Source organism: Oryctolagus cuniculus, chromosome 15, assembly GCF_964237555.1.
Source record: "Oryctolagus cuniculus chromosome 15, mOryCun1.1, whole genome shotgun sequence".
Taxonomy (NCBI): Eukaryota; Metazoa; Chordata; class Mammalia; order Lagomorpha; family Leporidae; genus Oryctolagus; species Oryctolagus cuniculus.
In genome coordinates this window covers 81,245,820-81,271,942 of record NC_091446.1, presented here as the reverse complement: position 1 = coordinate 81,271,942, position 26,123 = coordinate 81,245,820, and the positions used below count along the sequence as shown (strand labels likewise).

General features: G+C 55.1%; 1 protein-coding gene across 9 annotated transcripts in view; it reads left to right on the top strand.

Moving 5' to 3' along the window:
* Positions 1 to 26,123, top strand: part of FRMPD2 (FERM and PDZ domain containing 2) — a 116,677-nt gene that overhangs the window by 25,501 nt on the left and 65,053 nt on the right. For 7 of the 9 annotated variants that reach the window (XR_011382573.1, XM_070058098.1, XM_070058099.1 and 4 more), the window contains exons 4-12: positions 2,936 to 3,001; positions 5,093 to 5,284; positions 9,018 to 9,150; positions 10,481 to 10,568; positions 13,068 to 13,203; positions 14,835 to 14,906; positions 19,861 to 20,035; positions 22,658 to 22,802; positions 24,022 to 24,160. Coding sequence is in view for 8 of the 9 variants with exons in the window: in XM_070058098.1 (XP_069914199.1) it covers positions 2,936 to 3,001; positions 5,093 to 5,284; positions 9,018 to 9,150; positions 10,481 to 10,568; positions 13,068 to 13,203; positions 14,835 to 14,906; positions 19,861 to 20,035; positions 22,658 to 22,802; positions 24,022 to 24,160 (1,146 nt within the window). In the remaining variant the exon portion in view is untranslated. The remainder of the gene's footprint in view (positions 1 to 2,935; positions 3,002 to 5,092; positions 5,285 to 9,017; positions 9,151 to 10,480; positions 10,569 to 13,067; positions 13,204 to 14,834; positions 14,907 to 19,860; positions 20,036 to 22,657; positions 22,803 to 24,021; positions 24,161 to 26,123) is intronic. The other 2 variants (XM_070058100.1, XM_051837533.2) reach the window with 1 other exon arrangement.

The window sequence follows — 26,123 nt, the reverse complement described above, 5'->3', positions numbered from 1 at the left end:
ATGTAGCAAAGCTCCCCCCCTCCAAATGACCCAACAAAGCCTCACCTCCCATCAGAATCTATCCTACGGCCCAGGAGAGGATGGATTTAGTTGCAGCCACGTCCGGTATACTGTTGACATTAGGGGACACAAGAAGAGAGGACATTGATAGCAGGCGGCACAAGCTGGTTTCCCAAGTTGAGAAGAACTTCAATAGATGCAGGCACAATGGGATCCTAGTGGGGGGGGAGGGGAGAGGTAGGTAGAGAGAGAGAGAGAGAGGGAGAGAGAGAGAGATTGATCCTCTGAAAATCTATGCAGTGTTTATTTCTGGATGGCAGCATCAGTGGAGGTTTTTGGTTTTTCTTAGAGAACACGTTTTGCTTTTATATAGCAAAAAAGTTCCCATCAACATCATTTTCTCTTCACAAAAGAAGTTCCGAGGCAAGGGCGACCTGCGCAGATACGGTGTCCTGGGAATGGCGCATCGGGTGTTTAGTCCGCGACTTCCGCGCCTGCTTCCCGTCCTTTCATAGAAGAGGTGCATGTCTGGAGATGCCAGTCCTCCTGGAAGTCCTCCTGGGCTCCGGGCTGCTCTGAGACACCAGGAGCGGGGCCCTAGTGGCTTCCAGCTTTGCTTCTCCGGGGTCCGTGTGTCTCCAAGTCAGAGAGTGCGCCTGCTCCGTCCCCCCTACCTGCAGTCATGACCATACCCCAGGCCCTCAGGCTCCCATGCGTGAACCACTGGGCCCCTGCAGACTTGGGCCCCCTCAGCTTTCCTTGCTTTGGGTCTCCGGGTTGGTGCTCCCTCTGCACCAAGTCACTGCCGACACCCTGGACTCAGCTAAGATGCTGCCCACTGAGCCCTGGGGTCTGCGTTTCTGAGCGAGCACGGAGTGGATATGCCAACATGACCTTGCAGCCTGCGGGAGTCTGTTCCTTGCGGGCAGTGACAGCTCTGCGGGAACAGCGACAATAAAGTCTCCCTCTCTTCTCTGCTCGTAGATGGGTTCAAGGTACGCCAGGGTCCAGGCAACCCTGAGTGCCAGGAAGCCGTATCTGCCACACTTCCCGCTGTGCCATGGCTGCCACAGTGACCCTGCACATCACACCTGTCCTCTTCTCTGTCCTCTTTCCTCCGCACTCCCACTGCCCTGGGCTGACAGCTCTTGGAAGAAGTGTCTGCACAGAATGCTTGCCTCAGGCTCTGCTTTGTAGAGGACTTGAGCCAAGACAGCCCCTGAGTGTCCCCGGTTTCCTGCCCTCACTGGTCCCAGCACTCACTGGTGAGGAACAGGTGTGACCCTGTAGACCGCTGTTTGGTCTCCCCCGCACGCCTGGTGCGAGTCTCACCAGTCCTCCGTCCCGAGCATCCTCAAGCTGCAGACAAACGTGTTCTTCCCGCCTGCATGTTTTCCTCCATACAGAGGGGAGAGGGTGCCAAGAGTTCTGAGGCGGAGGGAAGGGGCTGAGCCAAGTGTTGCTGGGAGGCTGGACCAGGAGGATAAGGACGAGGGGGCCGGGAGAGGGCCGGTGGGGGGAACCGAGCAGCTCTTCCTGCGGGCAGCTTGGCTCTCGGGCTGGAGGCTCACCAAGAGGCAGGGGCTCAAGAGACCCGAAGCCAGCAGCCTCGACTCCTGTTCGTGGGGCCAGGAGGCAGGAGCCCGGGGTGACTTGATCTCTTAGCCTCCCCGACATTCAGCTGTATTTGTCTTGTTCTCTTCCATCCATCACACAGCTTCCCTCTGCACCCAACCTAGCACGAGGGGTGAGTGGGCCCCCTGGAGAGGGATCCCAGGAGGGGCTGTGCTCAGAATTCTCCCCCAGGATCCTTGTCTAGATAGGAGGATGGCTCCTGGCCTCAGGCCAACATTGTGTTCCACCCAGAACACTGAGGCATCTCCTCTTGTGCTCCTGTTCTGGGTCCCAGGTAGAGGTAGATGGTACGGGCCGGTGACCTGTGCTGCCATCATGCCCTCCCACACTCATGGCAGACATCACCAATCGATCGTGGCTGCCCACAGCCTTCTCTCTCTCCCTCTGCAGGCAGAGTCTAGCAGTGGGCTGGATTTAGGATCTGGGGTGGAGCTGCATGTTACCGAGGGCTAGATCCCGCCCTTGGAGTACAGGCAAGGTTCCAGGTGCGGGTGGTGCCTCTGGCAGGAAGCTGCTCTCGCACCTGCTCCCAGGGTTGTTCCTTTGTGAACAGGGTGCAGCTTGTGAGTGTTCTTGTGTGGCTGGGGGCCGGTGTAGGGTGGGACTTCAGACAAAGATGAGAGCTCACTGGCACAGGTGACATGAACACGTCTAGACCCTAGGATGTGAAGAACAAAACCCACCTGTGTTAAACCCACCCGGGCTGCTCCGGTGACGCTGTGTGTTTATGTGCCGCATTTCCTTGCTTTCCCATCTACCTTGCATTGTCCCAAAGGTCGTTCCCTGGGGGAACGTCACTTCCCAGCTGCAACAAGAGCTCCATGGCAACAGCAAAGTTCAATCAGGGCTCATAGTATCCTTGAGCCCAGTGGCCCTGGGGCAGAAGCTCTGGACCTGGGTTCCCATCCAGACCTCAGATGTCATCTGGCTTTTTAGTCCTGTGCTTGTTGCCTCATGATCACAAGATGGTGGCTATGACTCCATGTATCACACCGGGGTGCAAGGCAGGGACAAGGGGAAAAGGATGGGGCTAGCCATATTAGTTCCTTTGGTCAGTAATGCAAAAAGTTTTATTGCAGAAGTTCTACATCTTGTTTTCCCCGGTTACCTGCTAGAAAGCACATTTCTGGATTTTTAGCTTCCAGAGAAGGAGGTAGCAAAGGCGAAAGGGGTTGCAGGTGGCGTCGGGATAACCAGGCAGCAGCATCTGTGCAGGTGGAGATTGAACCAGGTTCTGTGTGCAGGAGCGCGGAAGAGCGGAGACGCCTGACATCTAATCAGAGCCTTTTCTCCCGGGCAGGTGCACGTCTACTCCCTAGGGATGACTCTCTTGTGGTCAGCAGGGTTCCACGTCCCCCCCAAGCAGGTCTGTAAACCACATGATCCGGACCTGGCTGGGTCATGGCTTTGGGCTAATTTAGTGGCTTTCTCCAGGGCGGGGACCACAGCTGTGGGGCACAGGCATCGTCAGTCTCTCCGAGGTCTCACCAGCCCGTGTCATCATCACAGCTCCTTCCTGCCGGCTCAGGGTCTGCGTCAGAATTGTGCTCACCTCGGTACCCTGGGCAACCGCAGGTCAAGACTGGCAGGTGAAATGCAATGTGTTTGCCACGGAGGAGTTTGCAGACAGAGTCTACACGCATGCAGATCTCCTCAGCCAGACACAGAGGAGCCTGGATTTGGGTTCCTACTCCTGTCTGGCTTCTCTCTGGGACACGCTGCCATAATCAGACCAGCTTCCTGGGGTGTGACCAGTGTGGTAGCACAGGGTCCCAGGCTTGGTTTAAATTATGCATTTGAAAGGCAGAGAGGAAGAGAGAGAGAGAGAGAGAGAGAGAGAGATCTCCCATCTCCTGGTTTACTTTCCAGGTGCTTACATACTCACAACGGCCAGAGCTGGGCCTGGGCCAAAGTTGGAAGCCGAGAACTTAATCAAGTCCCACTGGGTGACACGGAGCCAAGCACTTTTTTTAAAAAAAAGATTTTTATTTTATTTTATTTGAAAGGCAAAATTACAGAGAGAGGGAGAGACAGAGAGGGAGGTCTTCCATTCACTGGTTCACTCCCCAGATGACCGCAAAGACCGGAACAGCACCGATCCAAAGCCAGGAGCCAGGATCTTCCTCTGGGTCTCCCACGCAGATGCAGGGGCCCAAGGACTGGGGCATCTTCTACTGCTTTCCCAGCCATAGCAGAGAGCTGGATGGGAAGTGGAGCAGCCAGGACTGGAACTGGCGCCCATACGGGATGCCGGCACTACAGGTGGTGGCTTTACCTGCTATGCCACAGCGCTGGCCCTCCAACTGTGATCTTGAAAGCAGAGACTGCATCCTGTATAGCTGTGCAGTCCCAGTCACCTAGAGGCCTCCGATTGGCTGTGTGAGGCAAGGCCCAGTGCCTGGGTGCAGGTCAGTGTAGGCACTCGCGGCTGATACTCCCTATGACACATGGTTACACAGCCTCCCTCCAGAAGGCGACTTTCTGTATAGGCTGAGCATCAGAACAAGTCTGATTCTGAGTCCAAACCTGAGGCCTTCCCCGTGTAAGTCGTGACCAAGGAAATGCATGCGGGAAGTGCTTACGTGATACCTGTTTCTCCTTCGGCGTGATGTGTGCACAGAGTTCCACCAGCCATGACTGAGCCATGATCTTCACTGCTGAAGATCCCAGAGTAGAAAGGTCATAGTCCACGTGGCCAGAGTTCATAGTCCATGGAGCTCCCGTGCTAGAGGAGAGCCTGAGGGGTGGGGGCAAAGAGAAGCAACCCAGGCCACATGAACGGAAGCTGCCCCAGGTGCCCTAGGTGATCCAGGTGCTTGGCTCAGGTACAAATCCATCTTGCCAACCTCCAATGTCTCATAAGAAGCGCATGCTTGGGCTAAAAGACATTCTGAATGGCAAAGCAGTGGGCTACACACTACTGATGCACGGGTAGCTACTGGGCATCGTGTGGTTTTGGTGATGAATCTCCTATCTGTCTAAAAAGTTTCTAGAGGGGCTGGTGCTGTGGCGCAGCCCCCACCTGCAGTGCCAGCATCCCGTATGGCCACTGGTTCAAATCCTGGTTGCTTCACTTCCGATCCAGCTCTCTGCTGTGGCCTGGGAAAGCACTGGAAGATGGCCCAAGTCCTTGGGCCCCTGCACCCATGTAGGAGACCTGGAAGAAGCTCCTGGCTCCTGGCTCCTGGCTTTGGATCAGTGTAGCTCCGGTCTTTGCGACCACTTAGGGGAGTAAACCAGTGGATGGAAGACCTCTCTCTTTGTCTCTCTCTCTCTCTCTGCCTCTGTAACTCTGCCTCTCAAATAAAGAAATATAATCTTTAAAGACAAAAACTCCCTGGAAGGAGCTTGCATCCTCCTGGTGGTGAGAACTTTTCCGTTGTCTCCGGGTGCACCTGTCATGGTGTTGGCTGGGCGGTGACAGTGCGCGCTTCTCACGGCCTCGTCTGTCCTGCAGCCCCTGCAGCTGAGCGAGCCCCTGCACTCGATCCTGCTGAGCATGTGCGAAGAGCAGCCTCACAGGCGGCCGCCCTTGCCGTCGGTTCTGGAAGCGTGTCAGGCTCATCAGGAAGCAGTGTCGGTGTACCCGGCCCCTGCCGGCCTCCACATCCAGCGGCTGGTTGGCTTGGTTCTGGGCACCATCTCTGAGGTCAGTATGGAGCTGTGCTTTGCAGCCTGCTGGTTGCAAGCCACGTGCAGTGATTGATGTTTGCCTCAGTGCCTTAGAATGCATTGGAATGAGATAAAACTAAAGGTTCAATTCCTCAGTCACACATGCCACATTTCTGTCTTTACAAAATTATTTATTATTTGAAAGGCAGAGTGACAAGGAGAGAGAGAGAGAGAGAAATGGAGGAGGGAGGGAGAGAGAGAGAGAGAGAGAGAGAGAGAGAGAGAGAGAGAGAGATCTTCCATTCCATGGTTCACTCCTACAAGAGCCAGGGCTGGGCCAAGCTGAAGACAACAGCCAGGAACTCCATCCAGGTCTCCCATATGGGTAGCAGGGGCTCAAGCCCTTGGGCCATCCTCTGCTGCCTTCCCAGGCACCTTAGCAGAGAGCTGGATGGGAAGTAGAGTAGCCAGACTCCAAGCGGCACTCCAACATGGGAGGCTGGCAGGTAGTGGCTTGATCCACTACATCAGGATGCTGGCCCTCATGCCATGTTTCAAATTCTCAGTCACTGGGCTGGTGCCATGGCTTACTTAGCTAAACCTCTGCCTGCGGTGCTGGCACCCTAGGTTCTAGTCCTGGTTGGGGCACTGGGTACTAGTTCCGGTTGCTCCACTTCCACTCAAGCTCTCTGCTGTGGCCCGGGAGGGCAGTGGAAGATGGCCCAAGTGCTTGAGTCCCTGCACCCCATGGGAGACCAGGAGGAAGTACCCAGCTCCTGGCTTCGGATCAGTGCAGCGCTGGCCATAGCAGCCAACTGGGGAGTGAACCAACGGAAAAAGGAAGACCTCTCTCTCTCTCTCTCTCTCTCTCTCTCTCTCTCTTACTGTCTAACTCTGCCTGGCCAAAAAAAAAAAAAAAAAATCTCAGTCACCACATGGAGCTGGCCACCACCCTGTAAGACACAGCAGACCTAGAATATTCTCCTCGTTGCCCTTACCTAAGAGAGGGAGGGGAGAGAGTGCTCTTGAGTCAGCCGGTCCACATTCCAAATGCCTGCAATGGCCGGGAGGCTAGGCTGGGGCCAAAGCCAGGAACTCAGTCACTTGAGCCATAGCCACTGCTTCCTAGGGTCGGAGCTGGACCTGGAAATTGAATGCAGGTAGCTGGGTGTGAAATGTGGCATCTTAACTGCTAGGTTAGACCCTCACTCCTCATCACCGCGTTTCTACTGTGTGGTGTTGGTGGAGACTTTGGGACAGACCCCATTTCCCGGCATGGCTAAGGGCCCGAGATCTTTTCACGTGCCTCTTTCCCTAAATCACCCAGCACTCCGTTCTATCAGAAAGCAATTCCTGACCATGCTCACGTGACCCCCGCCCTGCCTGCCCCCCTGCTGTCTTGTACTTTGCACAAGTCCCACTGTGCTGCCTGCTGCCCTGGGCATTCCTCGTGCCCAGCAAGGGGCCTGGCACGTGGTGGGCATTTATTTCTTTGGTGTAGGTTGGCATCCCTCCATGCTCAGCTAGAGGCGGGGATTGTTGTGCAAGAGGGGAGTGGTGGGAGGAGGTTAGGCCGGGGGCAAGCTGAATGAAGAGGTGGGCTGAGCTTCAAACAGCTGCGATAGGACCGCCTGAGTCCCCAGAGTGGCTGTGAGGCCAGCGCAAGGCTGGGGCAGGGGAGACCAGCAGGGGTGCATGGTACAGAATGTCAGGAGGTTTGTGTTTGAGAGGAACCAGAAGGTGGCCATGGGAGAGCTGAGACCAGGCCGAGCACAGGGGCCGTGTGGGTAGGGCTGAGGGGACAGAAGTATAACAGGCTGCCAGGTGTCAATCAGAAAAGACCTCTCCTGGCCACGCCTCCCTTCTGGCCCCTTCTCTCTTGGCAGGTGAACATGTGGCTCCTACTACCTGAGCCATAGAAGTCAAGGAGAGAAGACGAGCATATGTAACTGAAAGATACGAGGTTTCTCCCAAACGTTTGTAGAAGAATGGAATTCAAACCTAAGTTCCGGCAGCATGTACCAATGCCATCTCACTATTCCAAGTGATCAATTTCAGTTCACAATTGATCATAATGAAAGGACTAAGAGTCAAAGGGAGCACATAAACAAGTCTAGTACCTGCTAACACTAACCGATAGAATAAATAAAGGGGAGAGTGATCCAACATGGGAAGTGAGATACTCAGCAGACTCATAGAATGGCAGATGTCCTAAATAGCACTCTGGCCTCAGAATCAGCCCTAAAGGCATTCGGATCTGGCTGAAAAGCCCATGAGAGTATTTCAGGCATGGAAAGCCAAGACACTCTGGCAAAAGATCTCTGTGAGTGAGATCTCAGTGGAAAGAACAGGTCTTCAAAGAAGGAGGTACCTTTCTCTGAAGGGAGGAGAGAACCTCCACTTTGACTATGACCTTGTCTAAACAAGATAAGAATCGGAGAACTCAGAGGGCTTCCATAGCCTTGGAAACTCATGACTGGAGCATAGGGAGATTACTGATGCCATAGACAGGAGTGTCAGTTTGTAAAGTCAACAACAGGAGTCACTGTGCACTTACTACTCATGTAGGATCTCTGTCCTTAATGTGCTGTGCATTGAGATTTAATGCTATAACGAGTACTCAAACAATATATTTCACTTTGTGTTTCTATGGGGGTGCAAACTGTTGAAATCTTTACTTAATGCATACTAAACTGATCCTCTGTAAAAAAAAAAAAAAAGAAAAGAAATTATCAACTCCCAACTTGACTCTCACTGGGATTAAACATGACAATAGGTCTGATCTGATTTCATCATCATTTAAAAAAATCATCTATTATTTTTCACTTTATGTTTCTGTGTGGGAGCAAACTGTTGAAATCTTTACTTAATGTATGCTAACTGATCTTCTGTATATTAAGATAATCGAAAATGAATCTTGATGTGAATGGAAGGGGAGAGGGAGTGGGAAAGGGGAGGGTTGTGGGTGGGAGGGACGGTATGTGGGGGAAGCCATTGTAATCCATAAATCGTACTTTGGAAATTTATATTCATTAAATAAAAGTTAAAAAAAAAAAAACAAAAAAAAAACCAAAACAAACAAACAAACAAAAAAAACCTAACTTCCCTTTGGTGCAAAAAGATTTCAAATTCCGTGTGCTTTTTTCGCCATATGCATTTTCCATGCACTTTTAAAAGACCCCTTGTATGGCTAGCGTCCATTGTCAGAGTCCGCCCTGCATTGGTGCTGCTTTGCCCCCCCCCCCCCCCCCCCGGAGAGACACTGCATTGACCTATAAGACATTGCCATCAGGGATCCCAAGTAGACCTCAATCTCTTATTCAGCACCACATTCATTGGGACACTGCACCAGGTGCAATGTGTGTGTGTTGGGGGGGTGGTGAGCAGTAGGTCAACATTGTGTAATTTACAATAGAGACAGGCGTGCATGCAACGACAAGGGAGGGTGTCAGGGGGAAGAGGTGGAGGAGGTTAGGAACAGAGCGGATAAAATCTCATGGGCACAGTGGAGCTTCTGGAGAGACCCTCGCCAGCGGAAGGAATGTGTGTGCAAAGGCACACATGCCTGAGCACATGGTGCTGGCGGGGTCAGCTACGTGCACGTGGGTCCAGAGTGTGCCTGGCTGCTGGAGAAAGTGCTGTTGGCTTCTCACGGGAGGGCAGCTGCACCTTGGTCTGGTCTGACTGCAGTTTGTCTGCGTCTGCACGAGCGCAATGCCCCCACTGACCTTGACCTCAGGGTGTGGATGTGTGATGCTCTTGACCCTCAGGTGGAGAGGCGCGTGGTGGAAGAAAGCTCCTCCGTGCGGCAGAGCAGAAGCTACCTGCTCAGGGAGAGGCTGCACCAGCTGAGCGGCGAGAGCCCGGCGGCTCAGGCGCTGGGGAGTCTGCAGCCTTGCAGAGGTGAGTGTGTGTGGCTCTGGCCCCTGCCCTGCACGGTCCCCTGGGTCCAGACCTCCCTGAGGGGATGCCAGAGGAAGCCTGCGTTAACACCGCTGCTCCAGAGAAGCCCTGGAGAGACAGGGCTGAGCTTAGGACCTGCCGGGTTACAATTTAAGAGTTCTTTACATCAAATGTCAGCTCCGTTTTTAGTGATTTCTAACTGTCCAAGTTGATACAAACAAGTGAAAGCGAGCAGCAGAAAAGAACGGTTTTCCCTCCTTGACTTTCTAGGTAGAGTGAAGGGGAAAATGATTTGCACAAGATTGGTGTTGTTGTCCTGGGTTTGGGGGAAAGAGAGGCATTTAAAATAACCTCCACATCTTCTGTTCTCTGCTTTCCAATGGAATCTGAGCTTTAGGACCTTATTTTAAATTAGTGATAGTGAGGGGCTGGTCCTGTGGTGTAGTGGTAAAGCCTGTGTCTGTGGTGCTGGCATCCCATATGGGCACCAGTTCGAGTCCCGGTTGCTCCACTTCGGTCCAGCTCCCTACTGATGCCCTGGGAAAGCAGTGGAAGATGGCCCTTGCACCTGCGTGAAGACCTGCAAGAAGCTCCTGGCTCCTGGATTTGGTTCAGCCCAGCTCGGCTGTTGCAGCCATTTGGGGAGTGAACCAGCAGATGGAAGACCTCTCTCTCTCTCTCTCTGCCTCTCTCTATGTGTAACTCTGCTTCTCAAGTAAATAAATAAATCTTTAAAAAAATTCATGATATTTGTTGTCCTGGAAACAAGATGGTCTCCATCATTAGACTTCAGCTCCTCCTAAAAATTCCCACCCTCCCCTGCCCTGTAACTGCCATTTCCATTTCTATTCTTTTTAAAAAATATTTATTTTATTTATCCAAAAGGCAGAGCAACAAAGAGAGCAAGGGAGAGAGAGAGAGATTGATTGATCTTCCATCTGCTGGTTCACTCTCCAAATAGCCCCAACAGTCAGGGCTGGGCCAGGCTGATGTCAGGAGCCTGGAGCTCCACCTGGGTCTCCCACTTGAGTGGCAGGGGCCCAAGGACTTGAGCCATCTTCCACTGCCTTCCCAGAGAGGCTGGGACGGAAGCAGAGCAGCCGTGAGTCCAGCTGGTGCTCACATGGGATGCCAGTGTTGCAGGCATGGGCTTAACCCATGGTGACATAAAGCCGACCCATTTTTAACATAGAGAAACAGAGAGGGTCAAGAATTCTGCCAAGGTCACACAGCTGGTGAATGGTGATGCTTTCCCCACCGCAGGCTGCCTGAGTTAAGACAGCTGTGCTCTTGCCTCTACCCTTGCCCTCTCCCCATGCCATCTGATTAGTTTCAGAGAGAAGCACAGAGACCCAGAGCTCCCTGGAGCCTCAATCGGGCAGCTCAGCACACAGTCATGGCAGCCTCTCTGCTCACAGGTGAGCCGCAAGGTGTCCGGGGCGCTGAGAGCTTGCTGTGGGTCCGTGTCCTACTGCTTTGACCAGTTCCTGATGAGAAGCCCCCGGCTTCTTCAGAAAAGGCCAGCCCCATTCCATTAGTGGGAAGAAGCCACTGCTAAGCAGCAACAAAGCCCAGGCGCTGTGCTGTGGGGGCATCCTGTGTCCTCGGGGGACCACGGGCAGGCTCAGAGAGGGAACGGCAGGCTCTCTCCATGCTGCGGCACTTGCCCGTCGGCGCACCCTGCTGCATGACCAACAGCCATGGGACACGGTGGCTGCAAGCACCCAGGGCTCGCTTAGCTCGCTTAGCTGTGGGTTGGTGGCTTGGGCCGTGCCCAGCTGCTGGGTGTCTGTGTGTTCGTGAGCAGCTGGGCAGATTTGCTCCTGGGAGGGTGATTGTCTGTTGTCTGGGGGGCTCTGGCTGTCCTTTAGCAGGATAGGCTGGGACTGCTGTTACAACAATGGCAGAATGGAGAGGGAGAGAGAGAGAGAGTGGAAGGGAGGGAGGGAGGGAGAGTTCAGAACTGGCTTTCTACCACTCCCACTTTATTCTATTGCACAAATCAAGCCTCAAGTGCAACCCAGGTTCAGAGGGTGTGGAAATGGACCCCACCTGTTAATAGCAGGGGCTGCAATGTCAGGTCACATAGGACAGGGACCAGGGAGAAGAATCAAGGCCATTGCTGCAGCAGTCTCACATAGATGCTTAAATCAGATCAAAAGCCACACCGTGGTCCCCTGTTTTCCTGGACTGTGGCACCTTGGCCATTTTGAAGTTTGGGGATCTGTTTATTTACACATTGCTTTGTCAGGGCCTGCGACAGTGTCTGATCTCTGCAGGGTTCAGCCCGGGGCTTTGACCACACTTGATGGCAGACTCACAGCTGGGCCCTTGCCTAGAGCTCTACCTTGTGGAGTTCACCGCCCACTGATTTTTCTTGCTATTTAGAGCCTGATTGTCCCAATGAAAATAGCCACCAGATCACTCCCTGATTTCATCAACCAAATGAAATTCCAAGGAAGAAGAGTTAGGTGCCCAGTCATCTCATGGCCTGCTCAGGGGGTGTTCAGGACGTGGGGTCCAGGAATCCAGGGCAGAAAGGTGGAGCTGTGAGATGGGGGAGGGGCGTATATTGTGGCTTGCCCCTTAGCATGCTGGACCAGCCACGGTGGCCTGGTTCCCCCATGCCTGGTGCCAATTTCAGCCTCAAGAATTACAATTTTTTTAGAGATTTATTTTATTAATTTGAAAGACAGAGTTACAGATAGAGATGGAGCCAGAGAGAGAGAGAGAGAGAATGAGAGAGAAAGAGAGAGAGAGGTCTTTCACCTGCTGGTTCACTCCCCAAATGGCCACAATGGCCATAGCTGAGCCAATCTGAAGCCAGGAGCTTCTTCTGAGTCTCCCATGTGGGTTCAGGGGCCCAAGGACTTGGGCCATCTTCTGCTGCTTTCCCAGACCATAGCAGAGAGCTGGATCAGAAGTGGAGCAGCCAGGACTCGAACTGGCGTGCATATGGGATGCTGGTGCTGCATGCTGGGGCTTTAACCTACTGTGCCACAGCGCCGGCCCCAGGGATTACAATTTTTCCAAAAAGGGCAGGACCTATTACTCTTTAATCAGATGACAAGCCAGTGGAGGCAGAGATAGTTCCCGAGTTAATCAGTTCATTGCAATGCACACAAAAGCCACATCTACAAAGACACCCAGAAGGAGGATATAAAAAGACAGGCAGAGATAGGTAGCAGCACAGATGGCTAGCAATGAGCCAGACCCTGTGCATCCAAGGGGGAAATTTTCCCACATCCAAGCCGAGTGCTCGGGCAGGTGAGCCTTGGTGGCTCTGGATTGCCATAAAGCAGTGGGCAAAGAGGCAGTGGGCTTCTCACTCCAGCAGCCAATGCCTTCTCCAAGTGAATGCTTGCAGGGAGTGGCGTCACAGTGACGCACGTCTCAAACGGCAGTCCGCAGGCGCTGGTGTTTATTGCTCCAGGTGTCTTAACTCAGAGCCCAGATGTCAACCTTGGAGGGAAAAGGCCTGGCCTCAAACTATCTCTTGCGTATCAGTGCGCAGGCGTCAGTGTGGCTGTCAACCAGCCACAGGGAACAGACAGACCTCCTCGCGGTGAGCCTGCCCCGGGCCAGCTACAGCCGTGTGTTACAGGGAGAAGCTCAAGATGGAGTTGGTGGTGTCAGCGTGTAGTTATCCTGATCATAATTAAAACGCCCATTGACTCAGCGTCACACGATTCATGAAGTGGAGAACACACATCATCACACACCTCCAGCGGCCTCAGCGTGGTGATCCACTGTTGATTTTCCAGGCTTCTGCCTTCTGTTTGCAAAGTGGACGCGATAGCTTCGCAGTATCGCTGCACAGGCTGAAGAGCTCATGCATCAGGGGCTGAGCACCTGCGGGTGGTCGGGGGGGCGTGGCCTTCGGCTTAAGCATAACCCCTTTCCGCACCCCTGACCAGCGCTTTGGCAGGTGCAACGCCTCACGATGCCCAGGAGTGTCGACGGCTCAGCTCTGCATCTGCGCTCTCAGGGGCAGCAGAAATCTCGCTGCCAGCAACTCCTTCTCACAAAGATCTCCTGCGAAGAAACAGGAAGGTGAGCCAAGGAGGGGCAGAGAGGGGGGCGGCCGGAGGTGGCCCTGCAGACGGGCAGGGTCCTCAGGCATCCTGGGTTTGAGGCTCACAGCTCTGGACTCACAGAGACCTGAGATGTGTCTCTCGGGGTGTAGGTGTTGGCTGGGTGGTGTCGCTGGGGCAGGGTTCATGGTACACACTGTGTCGGGTACAAGGGTACAGACGCTGGGTCCACCCCGCGGTTTCCAGTCGCTGGTGCACAGGGCAGGGGCAGAGCGTGTGATTACAGAGCTGCCAAGGTAGAAGGTGCTCACTGGGGGCTGTTCTGGCTTGAGAGAAACACAGGACAGACCCAGGACTGCAGGGCCAGCTTCTCTGGTGGGGAGGGGTTAGGGGAGCGTGACAGCGAGGGCCCAGACAGCAGCCAGGCCAACTTGCCGGGAGGCCAGGCTAAGAGGCGGGGCGGATGTCAGAGACCTCAGGAGCATGCCCTTGCCTCCTGGGGCCCTGCCTCCTTACAGGCTGAGGTCTGTGCCGCAGGGTGAGGCCACGGAGCCAGCGGTCACAGCCACGGGCAGTGTGCAGGGTGTGGCATCTCTTCCTGAGGATGCACTGTTGCCATTAGCCACAGGGCCCGTGAGGGATCAGCACCCCTAGGGCTGCGACAAGCCCCACCTGGCAGACTGTTCACCCAGAGCGGCCTCCCCCTTCTGTCTCAGCATCGGAACCTGAGACCCAGAGCTCCCACCAGGCATCTGCTGTCCATCTGTCTGTGGCAGATACGTTTGCGTTAAGCCCCTCAGCAAGTTAGACGTGAGCCGCAGCTGACCCCCAGAGAGATTGAGGGCTGCGGTTCCCATACGCCCCACCCACTCTCAGGCCCCCAGGAGCTTGGGTGGAGGGCAGATTAAAAGGGGCCTAGAAGGCATTGTTCACTTTTGTAAGATTTTCTTCCTGGTCACTCAGTAAAGACGCTGCTACTGGGGTCTGTCTCAGGACGCAGGCCACTCCCCGACTGGCATTTTGACCTCTTGTGTCATGTGTTTAGCTGGGTACCTTGAGGATATGTTAGAAGCCCACCCAACTCCACGCTGTCTGCTCACCTGTTGAAGCCTCAATTTGCTCACCTGTAAAATGGGTTGAGAATGTGCACCCCCACAGGACGAACCCTGGGTCTAAATAATAGTGAGGGCCGAAGCATTTCCCTGGACGTTAGCTGGACGTGAGGACAGGCACTGCCCATGCATGCAATTAATTCATTGTTTAGAGCTGGAAAAACGTGCTACCTCTCTGAAATCCAAAGTAGGTTTTTTAAAAAGCTCTGTATTGCATATCATATATGTGTACTATATAATGTACCTTATTCTTTTGATACATGTGATAAGACTATGTGATGCCGTATAAAATGTGCAATGAAGTAGACCCCCCTGCACCCAGTTTAAGAGACTGGACATTGGCAATACGCCATCCCCGCTCACGTAGCTTCTGCTCTGAGGGGCCAGCCTCGCTGGAGTCTCGGCCCGCTTCAGCCTCATCTCCCCAAAACCTGTTTCCTGCAGGAGCAGGCGTGAGCTCCCCGGGGGCAGCCCAGCACCCAGAGCCTGGAGCCCGTCCTGTCGTCCCCACCGTAAGTGACTCTGGTGTCTCTCCCAGTTCTCCAGGCCCGAGTTTGTCCTGCTGGCTGCAGAGGCCCCAGTGATGCTGCACCTGCCTGGATCAGTTGTGGTAACTATGGGGTTAGACAAGGCGGGGAGGGAGGGTGGGGAAGGACTGATGGGCGCTGAGCAGGGGTGCTCTGGGGGCCCTCTGCCTCCTCCACCCCTGCAGGAGCCCCGGCCATGTGCTCCTCCTGCCCCTGCTCTGTAGCAGTTACCTTCCTGCTTTGAGAGTTACCCTCTGCCCCTCGGCTCAGTCTTGTCCATCCTCCCAGCCCAGCCCTCACCTCCGCCTTCAGCCAGAAGACTTGTGAAGCCCCTAGAAGGCACCAGGCCCTGTGGTTGGCTCTGATCTAGGCTGAGCAGAACAGCACATGGAGCTTACACTCTAGCAGGGAGAGGCAAAGATAGACACAAGTGTGCACATGAAAGAACATGTGGATTGTGCAGAGACCAGTGTGGGTGGTGAGTGAGTGGCATAGCAGTTAAGACGTGGCTTGGAGGAGCTGGTGCTGTGGCGTCGCAGGTAAAGCCACTGCCTGCAGTGCCGGCATCCCATATGGGTGCTGGTTTGAGTCCCGGCTGCTCCACTTCCGATCCAGCTCTCTGCTGTGGCCTGGGAAGGCAGTAGAAGATGGCTCAAGTCCTTGGGCCCCCTGCACCTGCGTGGGAGACCAGGAAGCTGCCTCCTGGCTCCTGGCTTCAGATGGGTACAGCTCCGGCTGTTGTGGCCATCTGGGGAGTGAACCAGAGAATGGAAGAGCTCACTTTCTCTCTCTCCACCTTTGCCTCTCTGTAACTCCGCCTTTCAAATAAATAAATAAATCTTAAAAAAAAAATGTGGCTTGGAAAATCTGCATCCCCTACTGGGGTGCCCAGATTCGAATTCTGGTTTTGCTCCCAATTTCAGATTCCTGCGCATGTGCACCCTGGGAGGCAGCAGATGATGGCTCAAGCACTCGGGTCCCTGCCACCCATGGGGGAGGGAGATCAGGACTGAGTTCCCAGAGCCTGGCTTCTGCCTGACCCAGCCCTGGCTGTTGCAGGCATTAGGGGAACAAACCAGTAGATGGGAGATCTCTGTCTGTCTGTCTGTTTTTCTGCCTTCCAAATAAAGCAAAGTTAAACAACACAAAGACCAGTGAAGAAGGGAAGTAGGTGGAGGGTGGTTGCCGGGGTGAGGAGGATGGAGAGGTTTGCCCCTAGGGGGCGCCACATGAGCTGAGCCAGGCACAAAGAAAGGGATTGAGCCTTGGGAACTTTTGGGGGGCAGAACAGTTCAGGCAGAGGGAGCGGGGTGGGTGTGTGTGTGTGAATGCTGAATGGGCTGCCCTTTCCTGCCCGGCAGCACCCGAGTCCAGCCCAGCACCCTGAGCACGTGGCTGGTCCCACCCTGAGCTCCCCAGGGATGCACCTGTGCTGGCTGCAGGTTGTGTCCCTGTTGTGCAGGGCTAAGCCCTTGGCCAGGAGATTCTCAGTCAGTATTAATCTGGGGGTATTCTATTCTTCCTGTCTCCCCTGGAAGTGAAGTGCATGTCTGGCCAAGCTGGCCTGCTCCTGCTGCATCTCGGCACCCCCTCCTTTCCAGGGTCCCTGAATCCATAGCTCATGGCAGCCCAGACCAGGGCGCCCTCCTCTGGCTCACTCTGGGTTAAGGCCAATGTGCCCACAAGGGTCGCAGTGAATCCCAGCTTCCATGCAGTGCTTGCCAAGGCCCCTCCCCCTGCAACATGCCGGCCTCTGGGCCAGTGGAGGCACGCCGGCCAGAATGAACCATGCACCTCACTCCAGAGGCTGGACCCCTACGCGCTCAGCACCTGCATTCATTCATGTAGAGAGCAGCCACAGGGCACCTGCTGTGGGCCTGGCCCCAGCCTGGGAAGGGAAGCGTGGCATAGAGCAACAGTTTTCCCATGCCCAAGGAGGCAAGGATTCGGTTACCCAGGGCAGGAGGCTCCTGAGTTACAGAGGCTGAGGGGCGAGGGTCTGGGGGTGTCAGAATGACTCACAGAGGGGCTCCGTGACCTCCCGAGGACCCTGGCACCTGGCCTCCTCAGGCAAAGAGGCAGAAGCAGCAAGCACTTGGTCCCGGATGGGCTCTCTCCTCACCGTGTTGTGCAGTGGCCCATGGCCCTGGGCCCATGCCTCCTCTGCCTGTCCTCAGCCTTCCCCCAGCCTGCAGACCACCCAGCACTGTGGGGGAGGAAGGGGCGATCTCCCCAGGCACCCCTTTTCTCACACGGTTCAGGTCACGTGGCTTAGGTGACTGCACACCCCGCTACCTCACCAGACAGACTGGCTGGGCTGGTCATGCAGTCTCCCCTCCCTACAAGGATGCTGTGCAATGCCTGGCTCTGTCCAGTGGAGCCTCTTGACCTTGGCACCAGATCCTGGAGCTGATTCATGAGCCTCCAAGGGCTCCTGCACCCTGGCATCTCTGGGGATGCTTCCGGGGTGTGTAGAGGGAGACTGTCTTCCAGCAGAAGACAAGGGGTGGCCTTATACCCCGGGGCGTCCCTGGTCACCTGTCCCGGTTCAGCTAGGACAGTACATCTGCTGTGTGTTGCTTTTGCTGCCACTTCTTGTCCCGGATGCGCCCAGTGTGTGCAGCTGCCTGTGTCTCCCTGCACGTGGAGGGCGCTGTTGGGAACAAGTGCCCTTTCTTCCTGTGGAATCAGGGTTTCCCAGAACCTACACACTGGAGTAGAGCCTGAAGGAGCTGCCTTCGGCGGCAGGGATCTCTGTATGCTGAATCGTGGGCGTCGGAAGCAGATTCCCCAGGCTCACAGTGTGGCTGTCCACGGGACACACCCAGAAACAGGCTCTTGTGGGGCCAGCCTTCTAACTTGCAGCCTCCTGCTGTGCCCTGCGTGCCAGGCAGCCACTGTGGGAACGAGAACACGCAACATTGCCCTTTTTCACTGTGGTTTCTCTCTCTCTCACTTTCTCTCTGTCTCTGCCTCGCTTTTTTTTTTTGACAGGCAGAGTTAGACAGTGAGAGAGAGAGACAGAGAGAAAGGTCTTCCTTCTGTTGATTCACCCCACAAATGGCTGCTACAGCTGGCGCTGCGCCAATCTGAAGCCAGGAGCCAGGTGCTTCCTCCTGGTCTCCCATGCGGGTGCAGGGCCCAAGCACTTGGGCCATCCTCCACTGCCCTCCTGGGCCACAGCAGAGAGCAAGACTGGAAGAGGAGCAACAAGGACTAGAACCCGGTGCCCATATGGGATGCCAGTGCTGCAGGTGGAGGATTAACCAAGTGAGCCATGGAGCTGGCCTCTCTGCCTCTCTTGACATGCAAGCATGGGGCTTTTTATCTGCTATGTAATGCCACATTCCTGCAGGCACAGGGATATTCACAGGGAGAAGAGAGAGACCCCCACCAGGTGCCTGAGGTCCTGTCATGTGTCTGGGGCACTGGGTTCCCTTCCCACCAGCTGCTGGGTCCATGCACTGTGCCCCAGTTCCCATGGCTCTGCTGCCCAACCCTGACAGATGGGGGCTTGTTCCTGCAATACACAACCTCCCTGTACCTGGATCGGGGCTGGGTAAGAAGCTTGCTTGTCCTTGCCGGGTCACTCACAGATAGCTTTGGTGCCACTGGCCCAGGTTGGACAGCCACTGCCATGCCTGCTATGAGATGTCTTGGCGGTGGGGTGGGGAGGGGAGGTGCACCTGCCTTGCACAGGGATGAAACTATGGGGTAGTGTGACTGCCCTGAGGAGGAGGAGGTGAGGGCAGAGGAGGCTGGGGGATTGGGGAGCCAGGAGCTGGTGGTCAAAGCCCATCCCAGGGAGGTGGGGGGGGTAGCACTCCCAGGGGCCGAGGCTCCCTGCATACACACCCTGTCCTCCTGGACTTCACTTGGAAAATGCCTCCAGATCATCCTGTGATTGTCCAGATCACCTGACCCGGACACAGCCCGGAGGCACAGGGCTCCGTGTGACTGCACTGCCGGCCCCACTGCCCGCTGAAGAGCTTAAGGACGCTCCTGTCCCCGGGCCTTGCCCCAGTGCCGATGGGGCCATCTGAGGGGTGGCCCCGGAACGAGTTAAACAATTTCTGGGGCTGCTCAGGTGCACAGCAGGGACAGGGATGGGGTGGCTCAGGGCAGGCCTGTACCATCAGCCTGCCAGTGATCTTAGGGGAAGCCCCCTCCCACAGGGTCCTCCAGCCTGCCCTCGGGGCCGCCCTTGGGTGCTAGGAGAGTCAGGGTGGCTGCAGGCAAGGTCTCTGTGCCTGCTCAGGGCCGCCTTCAAAGGGCGACTTTGCCCAGCGAGATCTGGGCTGCGCGTTAGGACGTGGTTGGGGGCAGTGCGGGGGCCCTGAGCAGAGAAGGGAGGAGGTGGCCTCACTCTGCAGACCTCAGACAAGGGGTCCAGACGCCAGCATGGAAGACGCGTAGGAGATTTGCTGTGTGGGGAGAAGGGCAGTGGGCATGGAGGATGCAGCCACAGGTGGCGCAGCCCACGTGACTGCAGGATGACCGGCTCTCTGGGAGGCTGAGCAGGGGCCACTGGGTGCTCCAGGGGGACATGAACCCAGTAAGAACCCGAGGAGGCTGAAGAGGCAGACGCAGCCTTGAGTCTGTGCTGCAGCTCTGCTGTACCAGGATCTACATTCCCTTGCTGCAGCCCTGTCCACCCGCGGGGTCTGCTCGCTCCGCCTACATCCTCCACAGTTTAGAATTCATTAATCTCTACTCTGGGGCAGACTGGGGACAGCATCAGGGTGCACGATGCTTCCCGGGACATGCGACTCACGGCTGAAGCCGGTGGGCAGCCCAGCCTGTCTGCCCCTCCCCAGAGCCTGGCAGAGAGCACGGTTGTGCCTGTTGCTAACTGTGCAGCCCTGGACAAGTCCTCTGCAGTCTCTGAGCTGCAGTTTGTCACTTGCTGAAGACAGGTGACTTCATTTCCGGTTGTCTGTCACATTAAGTGCTGAGCGTGGTAACTTGCATTTGCACCTGCTAAAGGTCGACGTCTCGTGGTTCCTGAGAAAATGATACTGCTCTTGTCATTTCCAGACCAAAAAAGGGAAGTCCTATTTGGCTCTCAGGGACCTCTGTGTGGTCCTGCTGAGCGGGCAGTGCCTGCAGGTGAAATGTGACATTGAGTCCACGGCAGGTGCCGTCTTCGAGGCCGTGGTGTCCTTCGCCCACCTTGGAGAGCTCACTTATTTTGGCTTGGCTTACCTGAAAGGTGAGTGTCTTCCCAGGAGCCCCACGGTGGGGCGGGGTCGGGGGGAAGGGGCTGATCTCTTCAGTGACCCAGATGTCTGGGCCCCTGAGCTCTGTTCCTTCTGGGAAGATTGCAGGAGGCTGGGGAGCCTCCCCCTGCACCCCTAGACTTTGGGGAGATAACCAGGGTGTCCGGTGCTGGCGGATGCAGCAGCAAGTAAATGCGGGAGACTGCCAGGCAGCGCCTAGGGTTTAAGCTGTTGCAGGTTTCTGTGGCTTGCTGGACCAGGTTGGTCCAGCTCGGGGCACTGATATTCCAAACATTAATCACTAATCGTGGGGAATGCTCGAGACTCGGCACCCTGACCCCAGGGGACTCCGGGAAGACGCCATTCCAGAGATCCCCAAGGAAGGCTTTCTATACCCCGCTCCCTCTCTGCGGTTCCCGTGGGGACTCTTCATTTCCATCCACTGCTGCCAGCTCTTTGCAGCACCTGAATTCCTCTATCTACCCTGTGGGGCAATGGGAAGGAGGCTGAGCGGGGTCACCCGGACCTCCAGGTTGAGTCCTGGCTCCAGCCCACCCTGCTTAGGTGTGGTCGTGTCATGGTCTTCTTCCCCGTCCCCGGCAGGAAAAGCCCACTGGCTTACCTGTGATCATCCAGCGAGCAGTGGGAGAACCTGGGTGGGCGGGGCTTGGCGGGAAGTGGGTGGGGTGTCCTCATCTCACCTTAGTTCTCATCAGAGAGCAGTGGGAGAATTGGGGGGGGGAGGAGATGGGGGGAGGAGATGGGTGGGCAGGACTTGGCGGGAAGTGGGTGGGGTGTCTTCATCTCACTGTAGTTCTCATCAGAGAGCAGTGGGGGAACTCGGGGAGGCGGGTCTTGGCGGGAAGTGGGTGGGGTGTCTTCATCTCACTGTAGTTCTCATCAGAGAGCAGTGGGAGAACCCGGGGTGGGAGGGGCTTGGCGGGAAGTGGGTGGGGTGTCCTCATCTCACAGTAGTTCTCATCAGACCTCCCAAAGATCCTCCCTGCCAATCAAAAGAACAACCTTTATGTGCTTTGAGGTGCTCATGATCAATGGATGTTTGCTGGGTCTTTTTTTTTTTTTTTAATAAAGTGTGAATAAAAGTGTTTTCAGGGAACATGCTATTTTTGTCCATCTGTAACCATAATCATGTAACCAATAATGTGCTTGTTCTGCCTAACAGAACAGAACAGAGGTTCTAACCTCTGGCCAGAGCCCCTGCTGCTTCCCCCGACTCAGGCGGCCACCCCTGAGCCCTTCCCATGTGTTGCTTGGTGAGGGGCTTCTTGGAGAAATTGCTCCAAAGTGGGACCTCCGGGATTTAGGTATGGATCAGCCTGGGTGGGTTTGCCAACCAGGCTGTACTGGGGACACCCTTGTCCCTGAGGCAGAATTGACTGGGGGGAGGGCTGGGCACTGTGTGTTGACTGCCATTAGAACCACTGGACACTTGCTGCCCTCCCCCCACATGCATGTGCCTTGGGATTGTTAATTTAACTACTCTGCCTTCCAAACTGGGCAGGACTCCACGCCCAGGAGGAGAGGGGGGAGCTGCTTTGGTGTGCAGCAGAGTTGAGGGGCAGACCCGCAAGGGGTCCCTGCAGGGGTCGAGGACAGCAGGGAGGGGTGGGGGAGGGGGAGCAAGCCCCTTGAAGACAGCAGAGGGGAGAAGGTGGTGCCTTCAGTGGGCGGGGCTGACCCAACCTCCCTCCCACAACAAACTGAGCAGGAGCTGAAGTCCTGAGCTTGGGGTGGGGGGTGGGGGTTTCCAAGCTTGGGCAAATATGAAGGCTTGCACCCCGTCTCGGCTTGGGCTGCTGTGAGAATGCCCTACAGGCTGGCTGGCTGAAATGATGATTTCTCACAGCCCTGGAGGCTGAGAAGTCCCAGGAGAGGGAATCCCCCAACCCCTTATTCACTTTCTAATAAGGGCTCTGGCTTCCTGGCTCTTGCACGGCAGAGAGAGAGGAAGCCCTAGTCTCTCCCTCTTCTTTTTCACTAATCCCATCAAGGAGACCCCACCTCACCCCAGACACTCCCCGAAGACCCCATGTCAAGGCTTCAACACCCGGATTTTGGGAGGACAGAAGCATATTTAGTGCCTGACACACCTCTGGCAGGAGAGGTGGGGGATTTGCATACGTAGGCTGCACGACCCCCCTGTGTCATGAAAATCAGCCCTAGATGACTTATAGCACCTGCTACAGTATGAATGCTATGTCAATAATTGCCATGCTATATTGTTTAGGGAATAATAATCAAACAAAGGCTGTACGTGTTCGATACAGACCTATTTTTTTTCCCATGGTGATTTGATCCATGGTTAGCTGCACCTGCTGACGTCGAGGCCACGGAGGGGGAGGGTTGACCATAATTACATCTTCTCCTCTCAGTCCCCAGTTTATCTGCCTTCATCCTCTCCTGTTTGTCTGGTGCCCTCGGCCTTTCATGGCCCCTACACAGATCCCTGGTGCCAGGCACCTGGAAGGCTTGCTTCCCCCTCTCTCCGGCACACAGGGCTCACATCCGACTTCCGGACAGGGCTCAGGGCTGTGAGTCTGAGGGGTGGAGCATCCATAACCACTTCTCACCCCCGAACACCATTTCCGTTGCAGGCGAAGAGTTCTTCTTCCTGGACAGCGACACCAGACTGTGGGAAGTCGCCCCCGAGGGCTGGCGAGAGAGGCCTCAGCCCTCCGGGGACCCCTTCACGCTCTTCCTGAGGATCAAGTTTTTTGTCAGCCACTATGAGCTGCTCCAGTGAGTGCTGCAAACCTGTCCCTTTGGTGCTTACGGGAGACCTGAGCATCCAGGCATGGAAAGGCACATGCTTTGCAGAACCTTGAATTGGGTATAAACAGTAATAGCTCCTGTGCTTGGTTGCCCGCCAACGTGAACCTGCTATGCTGGAACAAGGAGGGAAATCAGTTTGGTGAGGCAGGCCCTGGTTAAAATAAGAACTTGGCCATTTTTTTCTTTTCTTTTCTTTTCTTTTCTTTTCTTTTCTTTTCTTTTCTTTTCTTTTCTTTTCTTTTCTCTTCTCTTCTCTTCTCTTCTCTTCTCTTCTCTTCTTCTTCTTCTTTTCGACAGGCAGAGTTAGAGAGAGAGAGAGAGAGTGAGAGAGAGAGAGAGAGAGAGAGAGAGGAGACAGAGAGAAAGGTCTTCCTTCCGTTGGTTCACCCCCCCAAATGGCCGCCACGGCTGGTGCGCTGTGCCAGGAGCCAGGTGCTTCCTCCTGGTCTCCCATGCAGGTGCAGGGCCCAAGCACTTGGGCCATCCTCCACTGCCTTCCCGGGCCACAATAGAGAGCTGGACTGGAAGAGGGGCAACCGGGACAGAATCCGGTGCTCCAACCGGGACTAGAACCTGGGGTACTGGCGCCGCAGGTGGAGGATTAACCAAATGAGCCACGGCACAGGCCTATTTATTTTTTTTAAATTTTTAAAAAAGATTTATTTATTTGAAAGTCAGAGTCACACAGAGAGAGGACAGGCAGAGAGATCTTCCATCCGATGGTTCACTCCCCAATTGGCCAAAATGGCCAGAGCTGCACTAATCCAAAGCCAGGAGCTTCTTCTGGGTCTCCCAGGGGCCAAGGACTTGGGCCATCTTCTGCTTTCCCAGGCCACAGCAGAGAGCTGGATCGGAAGTGGAGCAGCTGGGTCTTGAACTGGTGTCCATATGGGATGCTGGCGCTTCAGGGCCAGGGCTTTACCCACTGTGCCACATGCCACAGCGCTGGCCCCAATTTTCAAATACTTCATTCAAGGTCAAAGTTCTCTTTCCCCGTCTCCAACACACCCCCTTTCCTCCCTCCACGAAGCATGCAAGATGAGGAGGGGGCGTGGCTTTGGTGCTGGGTCATCCCCTCCTTCACTTGTTCTTCCTGGAGTGAGGGTCAGCTGCCTGCCTCTTCCCTGCTCCGCCCACAACCCAGGCTGAGAAAGGCCTTGCCCTTATTCCTGCGTTGCGTTTCCAGGCACAGCCTGACCAGGCATCAGTATTACCTGCAGCTGCGGAGAGACATTCTGGAGGAGCGGCTGTGCTGTGATGATGAGACGCTGCTGCAGCTGGGCGTCCTCGCCTTGCAGGCGGAGTTTGGCAGTTACCCTAAGGAGGTAGGGGTGGGCACCTGGGGCCCTTGGGTGGGGTCACGGGAGAAGCCGCTACGGGATGGGGGAGCCTTAGTGACTTGAAGTTTCTGTAATTAAGAATCCGTCATCCAGCCAGCCATCATCCATCCATGTCCCCACACATCTATCCACCCACCCCCTCACCTACCCAACATTAATTTGCTGACAGACATTTTGCTTGATTCTGTATTTTGGCTGTTGGGAGTAGTAGTCCAGTTAACATTCAGGTACAGATGTCTCTTCTCAATTCTTTTTTTTAAAGATTTATTTTATTTATTAGAAAGAGTTACAGAGAGAGGTAGAGACACAGAGAGAGAGGTCTTCCATCTGCTGGTTCACTCCCCAGATGACCTCAATGGCCAGGGCTAAGCTGATCTGAAGCCAGGCACTTCTTCTGGGTCCTCCACGTGGGTGCAGGGGCCCAAGGATTTGGGCCATCTTCTACTGCTTTCCCAGGCCACAGCAGAGAGCTGGATCTGAAGAGAAGCAGCCGGGACTTGAACCGGCATCCATATGGGATGCTGGTGTTGCAGGGCTGGGCTTTAACCCGCTGTGCCACAGTGCCGGCCCCCAACTTCTCAGTTCTTTAGATACACTCCCAGAGGTGAATGTTCCTCCCTTATATTAACTCATTCGCCCCGCAGAAACACCGCAGGGTCCATGGTATCAGTCACATCTTCTTGTGGGCATTTGTTTTGTGTGTGTGTGTGTGTGTGTGTGTGTGTTTGGTCATAGCCATTCTAACAGGGCTGAGACAAGGTCTCGGAGGGTTTCCCCTACATCTTCTTCCAGCAACTTCATAGGCTCGGTCCCCACTCCTGCTGCTTCTCCCGCTGAGGACAGAACAGTAAGGTGCTACCTTAGAGAAGCTGAGTCTATAGTACTTTGCTGTTAACAGCATGGACAGACTGAGAGACGCCCACCCACAAGAGGGAGGACGATGTACTTAACTCAGCTTACTGATTTAATTGCTAATTTCACCCCGGAACAACCTAGCAGACACACGCAGAAGGTTGGGACAGATGTCTGGCCCCCTGTGGCCTGTTCAAGTTGACATGGAGAATTAACCATGGCTGACCTCATCCTGTTTCCGCCTCAGTCTCATCTCATTCTCCATCCCTGGCTTCCCCAGAGTCTGCCGAGCCTCCACTTCTCCCAGAGTTGTGGGGTGCAGAGAATTCCTGGGGTGCTCTCTGCTGCCCACAGAGACAGACGTTTGCCCCTTTCTTTTGTGTGTAGAGACAACAGGGTACACAGACCCATTCACCTGTGCACCTGCTCACTTGGAGCTCGCTGACGATGGCCCCGCTCTGTACTGGGCACCGGCTCTCCCTTCAACAGCTTATTCTATTGTCATCTGTGGTTGAACAAATTGCAAGCCAGTAGGAGCCAAGATCCACTTCTGGGGCCTTACTCCATTGTACGCGCACTGCTGTGGGGGGCACGTCACAGGGCAGAGCCCCTCTCTGCGTCACTGAATGGGTAGGAGGAGGAGGCTGGCTCATCAGTGAACTGTAGGTGTTTCACCGATTCCTGAGCTTTGCTGGCTACAAGGCTGGCTGGGGGCACCTGTCACCCCTGGGAGGACTGAGTGAGCCCTCCTAGGAGCCTTCTATTTTGCTTGATGAGTGCTTCTGGTGTTGGAAAAAAAAGGAGTTGAAAACCACTGTTGTGAGAGATCCGGAGTTCCTGAAGAATCCCACGTAGGGAGGTAACATGATTACATTTGCATTTTAAAAGAGGCAGGCAAAGACGATTTCATATAAAAACAAGTCTCCTTGATCGCGTCATCGTGGCAGAGCAACTGTCCCTGCCAGCCTTGGTCACACGCAGGGGTCGGCACAGCTGTAGACGCCGCCACACTTGCTTTGCATTCTGCTCTCACGTCACCGGGTCAGTCCTCCTGCGGCCGTCCTGTGTGGCTGCATGGGATGGCTTCCCAGGGCTG